The sequence below is a fragment of the Chiloscyllium plagiosum genome, unplaced genomic scaffold (assembly GCF_037043375.1).
Source record: "Chiloscyllium plagiosum isolate Xiang-an unplaced genomic scaffold, Cpla_swu_hap1 HiC_scaffold_46, whole genome shotgun sequence".
In the NCBI taxonomy this organism is placed as follows: Eukaryota; Metazoa; Chordata; class Chondrichthyes; order Orectolobiformes; family Hemiscylliidae; genus Chiloscyllium; species Chiloscyllium plagiosum.
In genome coordinates, this window is record NW_028270184.1 from 16,109,778 (window position 1) to 16,119,689 (window position 9,912).

The 9,912-nt window shown below is 40.9% G+C and overlaps 1 protein-coding gene across 1 annotated transcript; it reads right to left on the reverse strand.

Moving 5' to 3' along the window:
• Window positions 1-608: 608 nt before the first annotated feature.
• Window positions 609-5,359, reverse strand: LOC122544018 (putative G protein-coupled receptor 139). The gene is made up of 2 exons (XM_043683033.2): window positions 3,356-5,359; window positions 609-1,619 (listed from the first exon to the last, which is right to left on the reverse strand). The coding sequence occupies exons 1-2, from the start codon at window positions 3,423-3,425 to the stop codon at window positions 724-726; spliced, it is 966 nt and encodes a 321-aa protein (XP_043538968.2). The 5' UTR covers window positions 3,426-5,359; the 3' UTR covers window positions 609-723.
• Between the last annotated feature and the right edge of the window lie 4,553 nt (window positions 5,360-9,912).

The window sequence follows — 9,912 nt, forward strand, 5'->3', positions numbered from 1 at the left end:
TAGATGGATGTATAGATAGATGAATACATAGATAGATGGATAGATAGATGAATACACAGATAGATAGATAGACTGACAGATGGATAGATAGAAAGAAAGAAAATAGCACAAAGTATCTGCAGACTTTCGTTAGGAAAAACAATCTTCATCCACTGTGAAGTCATGCTGGGGAAAACTGAGGAAGGAACATTAGGACGAGAGCATAAAGGAATGGAGAGAAGGAGGACGAAAATGGTAAAAAAAAAACCCAGCATGAACATCGATCCTGCTATTTCCGTGACCCCAGGACTACCCAAATTATTTTTCAGTTACTAATCCTTTCGTGCTTTGGCAGCAAATGTGCCAAGGTAAGATTCTGCAATTGGATGGGTGAATAATCAGGAACCTGTCTTCTGTGGTGTTGAACAGGGATATATATTGTCCCAGATCCCAGGAGCAGAATTCTGTCTTTTCATTTTGATGAAATCGTGGGTTATTTTCCATTCCAAGTGAAAGGGTCAGAAGAACAGTGATTGACTATGTATTCTCAAAACTCTGCATTCTTTTATTGAGCATTCTATCAGTATTCAGAGCAGAGTGCTGTGGCATTAGCATTTGGAATTGATGCCTCCTACATCCAAAAGGCTTTTCACAAGATTTTCTGAGACCATGGAAAGATTGTAATGCTGTGAGCCACACTAATAGAAATCAAATAAGTGGAGACATCATTCTGATTTACCACTGTTAAAAACAAGCAGCAAGCCTGGTGAAAGGACCTATCAGCAAGTTCTTCAGCTCCTCTCGGAACTTTTTCTGTGATACCGCATAGATAAAGACGTTATTACAACAGCTGAGAAACGTGAGCATTATGGCTGTCTCTTGAAGGACATACTGCACATTGTTGGTATTCAGGCTCGTGAAATACCCCTCCCCTGTCACCCGCACATAGAGGAAATGTCCGACATACGTGACCCAAAGGAGGAGGAAGCTGAGAGAGATGGCAAAGAGCAGCACAATGGACCTCCTGCGGTTGGTCATCTCCTGGTCTTCACGATTGTCAGTGCTGTGGAGCCTTCTGCGGGCTCTGTTGGCTTCGAGGATGTGTCTTACTGTCAAGGCATTGAGCATCAGAATGAGGAGGAATGGCAGAAAAGGAGTGAGGATATGATCCAGCCAATCATACGCCTGCCAGATGGTTGAGGTGTAGAAGATAGATTTGATGTCACAGAACCAGGGCACTCCATCTAAGATATATAAAGGCTTGTAGGTGAAGTATAAAGGGATGTTCTTAATACAACTCAGGACACAGATTATTCCAATGATCAGTGATGCAGTTTTCTCAGTGCAGTATCTGGTCTTCAAGTTCTGGCAGCAGATGGCTATGAAACGGTCGACGGTAAAGGCCACTGTCAGCCATACTGAGCTATCCCTTGTAGAATAAACAAGCACCGGGCTGATACTGCACACGGGGGTGGTGGACAGGACACTGTTCCTAAAGTAGATACGGCTGATCCGGTTGAGAATGACAGCTGTAATGATCACAAGTAAATCATTCACTGCTATCGCCACCAGGTAGTAGGTGATGCACCGAGAGAGACCACACCGTCCTCGGATTAAGATTGGAATTGCAAGGAAGTTGGCTGTGAGAGATAAAAAAGAAATGATGTTCCTAATTGAACCCCAGTTACTACATCAAGCTACAAGCAACTGATATCCAAAAGACTTGCCCACTTGCCATCCGCAGACTGAATATTATTCTTTCTGATGACTAATTCAATCTTCATGGCAAGTTAATGAACTTAATCCAGATTTGTTTTCTCTGTTCATTATATTAATCAAACCAAGTCAGACTATCCATCAACAATATGCTAGCTGGCTCCAAATGGATCCCTCTCCAGGAATATCTTGATCTCAATAATCATCACCTTCAAATTTTCATATGTTTCCATAGTCTTGCTTGTTATTTCCTACAATTGCTGAAATAATTTTTGGGTCTCAGAATACTTTCAATTCTGTCGTATTATTATTCCTTGATATTACTCCCTTCATCACTGTCAATCATGTTATTAGCCACTAAGAGCCTAATCTCTACAATTATGGTGACACAATGGCTCAGTGGTTAGCACTGCTGCCTCACAGTACCGGGGGCCCTCGTTCAAATCCAGCCCTCAGGCGACTGCCTGTGTGGGGCTTGCACATTCGCCCCCGTGTGTGTGAATATCTTCCGATGCTCCAATTTCCTCCCACAGTCCAACAATGTGCAGGTTAGATGAATTGGCAGTGCTAAATTGCCCACAGTGTTTCAGGATGTGTAGGCTAGTTGCATTGGTTCAGGGAAATATTGAGTACGGGGAGTGGTTGTGGGGATACTCTTTGGTGGGTCATTGTGGACTTGTTGGTCTAAAAAGCCTGTTTCCCCACTGTACGGAATCTATGATTACATCTCACAACTACTGCCTCTCTTCTTCTTTTTAAGGTTGTTGCTTTAGACATAGTTCATTGATGAAACGTTGGGTTAATTCTTTTCTTGAACCATTTGTTGTCAAATTTGCTTGTAAAAGGCCCTTAAACCCAATCCCCATAAACACTGAAGTGCCTGAAGAAACAAGCACAGGTCCAGCTTCTCAACTGAAATCTAGTGATAAGCAAGTGATGTTGACCCTTCCAACATTAGCAACATCCAGCTGATGATTGAAATTTAATTAAGCTAATTATCCAAATTAAAAGCCAAATCCTCAATCCTATGAGTAGAATATAAAGATGTGAAACGTTTAAAAATCTTGGATCTCTACACTTTTAACGAAGTTCATTATTAATTTTTAAGATCTGCTCAGAGAGATTGGTTGCACCATTTGAGGGACTAATTACCCGTTATTACCATTTATTTGACATAATAATCATACTCTAATAATCCATTTGTGAACACTATAATAAGATGAGCGCATGAAATAAGTTTAAGAGCAGAAAAAATGATATTTTGACACTTGTGATAAGGTTTTATTCCACACCTTACTAAAGGTACTGGAATTGGTTTATGAAATTGGAATAAAACATAATGTTCAATAATGTAAACAAAACTGTTCATGCATATGCCACAAGTCATAGATTAGCAATCTGATAAATTGCATTTCCTTTAAGGTGTAGCATTATAGTTTCAATAGTACTATCAACGTTTCATGGTACAAGCAACAATTGCTGTGTGATTTATTATAATGGTATAATACTCGACGATTCGCCTGCATAAATCTTAGAACCTGTTTACAATCCCTTACAGCACTAAATATTTGAATAATTTAGTCTGCTCTATAAAGGGAAGTTAAAACATTTCTTTAAATTTACAGCATCATAAATTCATTATTTGTTATCCATTGCTTACCAGGAACACCCACGGCAGCCAGAATGGGGTAGCAGATGGCATAGAAGAGACCCTTTGTCGGTGTGTGCATGATTTTTCTCAAACTAAGAGAACTAAGCGAATTCTGAAATTTTTAGAAGCAAGCTCTGTGATAAAGCACCCCTCAGTTATGACAAGTGGCATTCTCTGGAGGGACAATTAGGTTGCAATATATCAACTTACAAACAAATTAACTCATGGTTTCATGCCTGGCCAAACGTACACAGTCTATCATCTGGAAGTACAATGGAAGCAGAAACATAAGAACACTACCACCTGCACACATCTCTCCAGGACGCTCATAAAATCCTGAAATGGAACCACGTCACTATTGCTTCACTGATATTAACGGAAAATTATTGAAATCACTTCCAAACAGCAACGTGGGTGTCCTTGAAGGCAATTCACCACCACCATTCGGGCGATTAAAAATGGACAAAGATGTGGCACAGCTAGCAGTTCACACATCCCATAAAAGAACAATAAAAACAATGATTTCTAATGATGACGTTGGTAAAGTGGATTCTTCTGCCATATATGTGGAGGACCTGCTGTGGATAAAATCTGCATCACTCCCGCAAGCCTTTGAGTCTTCATTAAATGGGGCAAATGATGGTTTGAGCTGAGATCCGATTCCAAAGCAAACCAACCTGCCTCATCCAACTTTCCAGCATTTGGTCCACAGCCCGGCAGGGTGCAGCAGAGAGATTTAAACCTCATTATTCACCTGTGGAAAAATGTTTTTCCTCATGACTCATCCAAACTTTCTGCCAATCTCTTTAAATCTCTGATCCTCCAATCGCCACCATCACTGTTAAGGCTTGCAAGGCCTTCACGTTCACACATCTCGGTCCCACTCAATTTTGTAAATCAAATCTCTCCTCAGCCTCTGTCATTCAAAGAGAACATTGCAATAATTTTCTTCCAAATACCTACATTTCTTCGTTCTGATGAAAGGGAATACAATGTTATTTTGTACTCTCTCCAATACAATTTAATTGTTTCTCTAATGAGGTTGCCAGCGCAGTGTAATCTACTCAAATTGCAACCTAAAAGTGATTTTTACAGTGACATTATCCTTTAATAGGATTTGAGCATTATTGTCAATACCAGCTTTGTTTGTCGTCTGTAATTGTTCTTCAATGTAATACTTTCAAGACCATTTCAGAGAACAGGGAAGAGTGTGCTATTATGAGTAATAGGGTCACAGAGGTGGACAGCATAGAAAAAAGGCTCTTAAGGTCATTCAATTTCCACCAATCAAAACCAACTACCTAATTGCTCCAAGTCCAGGCGTCTACGTTGTGTCATAGGCTAGAAGAATATGAAGAGCAGTAATTATAAGAGTAAGAATGGCTGATGTTCTTTCCTAACGGGCGCCAATAAACCCAAAATAATTTTTATGACTATCAATGCTCGATACCATGGACACTATTATGGAGATAAGTTCTATATTGCAGATTTGTCAATTCATTATTCATTATACCAGCTACTATGTGGGTTTTGAATGCAAAACCCCACAGTTTATATTTGGAACTCTGGATTTCTTCTCCACTGGCATTTAAAATTACATGATCATCACTCTCAAAATTATCCAGTTCTTATATTCTATATCTTGGCTAATAAAGGGAAGGGTTTCCTTTGCCACCTTAGCTACCACTTCTACCACTCCTGGTACTTTAGTGAATTGAATCAAATCTGTATTGGCAAGCTCCAGCAACGATCTTAATGTCGGGGGCATCAGTAGATGGGAGATGGTGCCGGAGTGGTGACTCTTTTTGAAGTGATGGCAGCATAGTGGTAGGGACTCCTGGATGGCCACTGGACACATGGTCCACGGTGGAGCACTTAACAAGAATGGCTGTGAAGTTGAATGATGTTTCTTTATTTCTACATGTTTTTGTCTTTGTGTTCTCTGTCTTAATTATTTTTTCTGTAATTTAAGATGGTGCTGGAGAGTGGTTGCACTGTACAATACTTTTCCTGCATTTTGTAACAAAATGCACATGACAATAAATAAAATAAAAATAAAATGTATAATGTTCTCCACATCATTCAAAATTCATCCAATAATTCTGAATTTTTATTACCTTGTACAACATCATGAAATGCATCATGTCACACATCTTTGGATTGTAACGTATTCGTGACTATTCGTCCCACCTGACCAATTTATTGGCATTAGCGAGTTTGGAGAAGATTTGTAGCTCAGATTGAGGTTCTGGATGTAGGTTTGCTGCTGAGCTGGAAGGTTCATTTCCAGACGTTTTGTCACCCCAGTAGGTAACATATTCAGTGGGCCTCCAGGCGAAGCACTATTGGTAATTCCTGCTTGCTATTTATATGTTTGAGTTTCTTTGGGTTGATGATGTCATTTTCTGTGGTGACATCATTTCCTTTGGTGACATAATTTCCTGTTATTTTTCTCAAGGGGTGCTAGATGGGGTCTAACTCAATGTGTTTGTTGAAAGAGTTCCAGTTGGAATGCCATGCTTCTAATAATGCTCGTGTGTGTCTCCATTTGGCTTGTCCTAGAATGGACGTGTTGTCCCAGTCGAAGTGGTATCCTTCCTCATCTGTATGTAAGGATACTAATGATAGAGGGTCATGTCGTTTTGTGGCTAGTTGATGTTCAGGTATCCTGGTGGCTAGTTTTCTGCCAGTTTGTCCAATGACGTGTTTGTTACGGTCCTTGCACGTTTTTTTGTAAATAACATTAGGTTTGGGTTTTGTCTGTATAGGGTCTTTCAAGTTCATTAGCTGCTGTTTTAATGTGTTGGTGGGTTTATGGGCTACCATGATGCCAAGGGGTATGAGTAATCTGGCAGTCATTTCCGAGATGTCTTTGATGTAGGGGAGAGTGGCTAGAGTTTCTGGACATGTTTTGTCTGCTTGTTTGGGTTTGTTACTGAAAAACCTGAAGACTGCGTTCATTGGGTACCTGTTCTTTTTGAATACTCTGTATAGATGATTTTCCTTTGCCCTGCGTAGTTCCTCTGTGCTGCAGTGTGTGATGGCTCGTTGAAATAATGTTCTGACGCAGCTTCATTTGTGGATGCTGGAGTGATTGCTTCTGTAGTTCAAAATTTGGTCTGTATGTGTTGTTTTCCTGTAGACGCTGGTTTGAAGTTCCCCACTGGATGTTCGCTCTACTGTGACATCTAGGAATGGCAGTTTGTGTGGTTTTCCTCCTCTTTTATGCCATTAAGGGTATTATTGATGGTCTTGAAGGTTTCCTCTAATTTAGCCAGGTATTTCATTGTTTTATCTGTTTTATTCTAATAACAAGCGATTCTTTTTATGCATCAATGCGATTTCTCATTTTCCTTAGAGGCTAATCCAATTAACAAATGATCTCTCTCGTTGTATCAAATCCTACAAATCAAACCCCTCCTCCATTATTACAAGGTCTACATCCTTTTGTTTGAACCCAACTTGGATTGGTGTTCGAAAACCGGCTTCAATTCCAGGGAGTGTTGAATTTCCATAATTGTTTCTTTAGTAACAAAATAATTCATTGCTATAAGATGAGGAATCTCTGGATTACTCTGACAAAGTAGCTATTGCTTTCAGCTGATGTGTTCACTGACCTATAAGGGAAGCGTCATTGGATTTGTCATGGCCAGTTTCTTGATGTTGAGACTAACACAACTCTTGAGAAGCTGTTGAGCTGAGAACAGACCAAATCCAATGGAAACTCCTAAGCTTCCTGATTACAATCCCTGTAATTGGCCCTCTAAGTCAGTCACCATCCTAACTTGGAAGTATATCAATATTCCAAGACTGTCGTTGGATCACAATTTGGTAAGAATTCCTAATAACAATGTGCGTGTCCCTGCATTGAAAGGACAGCAGCAGTACAAGGACGTTGCTGACTGTAACTTTCTCCAGGGCAAGCAGCCAGTGACAACAAATATTGGTCCAGCCAATGAGCCCCAAGTATGGCGAAAGAATTGTGGAAGTACAGACACAGCTGTAATTGTTGCGATCTCTCTAAATCAGAACCATTTCCCTGGTAATACTGAAGTCCAGCTCATTCACTGACAGGCAGTGCACCCCCTCCCGGTTACACAGAAGCACCAGGGACACAGGGAAGTGAGGTGAGAGCATCCTTAGACACATCCTTAAGGGTGATGGGGTAATTTGGCTTAAATAGTTTCCATCATTTTCCTGAGAACGCGACGAGACAAATTGAGGAAGGCTGAGCAGTGGATGTCGTGTATGTGGATTTCAGTAAGGCACTTGATAAGATTCCCCACGGTAGGCTCATTCAGAGAGTTAGGAGGTATGGGATAAAGGGAAATTTGGCTTCTGGATACAGAATTGGATGGCCGAAAGAAGACAGCGAGTGGTAGAGGATGGAAAGTATTCCGCCTGAGGGCGGTGACCAGTGGTGTCCTGCAGGGATCTCTTCTTGGGACCTCTGCTCTTTTATAGCTTTTATGAATGACTCGGACGAAGAAGTGGAAGAGTGGCTTAGTACGTTTGCCAATGATACAAAGGTAAGTGGTGCTGTAGATAGTGTTGTGGGCTGTTGCAGGCTTCAACATGACATTAACAGGATGCAGAGCTGGGCTGAGAAGTGGCAGATGGAGGTCAAACTGGGTAATTGCGTACTGATATATTTTGAAAGGTCGAATTTGAATGCTGAATACAAGGTTAAACATTGGATTCTTGGCAGTGCAGAGGAACAGTGTGATCTTGGAGTCCACATGCATAGGTCGCTCAAAGTTGCCACCCAAAGTGATAGGGTTGTTAATAAGGCTTATGGAGCTTTGGCATTCATTAACAGGGAGATAGAGTGTAAGAGCCAAGAGGTTTGATGCAGCTCTATAAAACCCTGGTTAGACCACACTTGAAATATTGTGTCCAATTCTGGTTGCCTCATTATAAGAAGAATGGCGATGCTTCAGGGAGGGTGCAGAGGAGATTTTCCAGGATGCTGCCTGGATTGGAAGGCTTATATTATGAAGAGAGGTGGAGTGAGCTCAGGCTTTTCTCACTGGACACAAAAAGGAAGAGAGATGACTTGGTAGAGGTGTACAAGGTAAAGAGAAGAGTCGATGGAGTTAATAGCCAGAGACTTTTCCTGAAGGCAAAAATGGCTGTCACGAGAGGTCATAATTTTAGGGTGATATGTACGAAGGTATGGGGAGATGTCAGAGGAAGGTTCTTTATGCAGAGAGTAATGGGTGTGCAGAATGCACTGCCAGCAGTGGTAGTGTTGGAGTCAGAGACGTTAGTGACATTTCAAGAACTGTTGGACAAGCATATGGGCAGCAGTAAATTGAGGGGTGTGCAGGTTAGATTGATCTTCGATTTAGATAAAAGCTCAGCATAACTTTGTTGGCCGAAGGGCCTGTGCTGTACTGTTCTATGTTCTATACAGTACTTTATTTCTGGCATTTCCCTTTTTTTGGTTTGAATCTGAATTTGAAATATCCACTGCTCTGATCTAATCCTTTCTGATAACGTTTTTCAGTTCTGTGTCATGGAGATTCTGTCATTCAGTCGCTATCCTCAGATGTTCAGACAGAAAGCGAAGCTGTGACTCTAAAGTGTTCCTAATAACCCACCTAGAGCGACTAGTATTTATTCTGGTACCAGCAACTTGCAGTCTAACAGCCTGAGTTTATCCTGTTGCAACATTCGAGCTTTTCTGAATATAACGCAAATTTTGCTGGAAGTTGTTTCTCTGTCGAGTTTCAGTCAGTGAATTAATTCACTACTGCACTCTCTTCGGACTGTAAGTGAATGAACCACCATTGAGTTACTGAGCACAATGAAGGACAACAAAATGAACTGAGAGCAAAAGCTGTTTATGTCTCAGATTCTAATGTATTGGGCCAAATGAAGTTGAATCATGTCACAGCTCACGTCACTCTGGAAGCTGTCTGATTCCCAATTGCATTCTCCCATGCTTTTGCATATAGCCCTTTTGGCCCTGCCTTCGTCTTTTTCTATTGGGTAGACTGGGTTTATGTTACACGAGCTATCCAATCATCTATTACATTGCAGTTTATATTGTATGTGACTGTGTCTTCCTAGGCACAGTTCTAGGCTTTATCTTAGGTTGTATGAGACTTGTTTATATGTCTGATTATGTCAAGCAACACTCAATTCTTGCCATATTAACGCTCCAGTGATTAAAGCACTGCCCTTATAAGTCAGGAGTTCGAGGTCTCACAGAATCCTTTGAGAACTTTCTTAATTCTTTTGCTTTTAACAACAAAATGGTTCTGATGAAACGATCATTACACTGTTCCATTCCTCTTTGCTGTTTCTTCTTCCACAACACTCGATCAGATAAGAAGTGGCTGAGGTGAGAAATGTTCAAGGCAGGAAGACCAAGATGTGGAAGTATAAAGTGCACAGTAATGAGGAAGCAACGAGGGAATAACACGAATAGGGGAACGGACCAACGTTTCGTTTCTCTGCAGTAACCAGGCTGTGGCTTTGTATGAAAGTTATACGACTGAGAATTCAAATTTTCTCCAGCATTATTGCTGGACAGTTTGTTATGCCGAGGCAATGATCAT

Coding starts and splice junctions, on each gene's coding strand:
- LOC122544018 (XM_043683033.2), bottom strand. CDS start 3,425: ATGCACACACCGACAAAGGGTCTCTTCTATGCCATCTGCTACCCCATT. Junction 1,620..3,355: donor GGCTGCCGTGGGTGTTCCTG/GTAAGCAATGGA, acceptor TATCTCTCACAG/CCAACTTCCTTGCAATTCCA.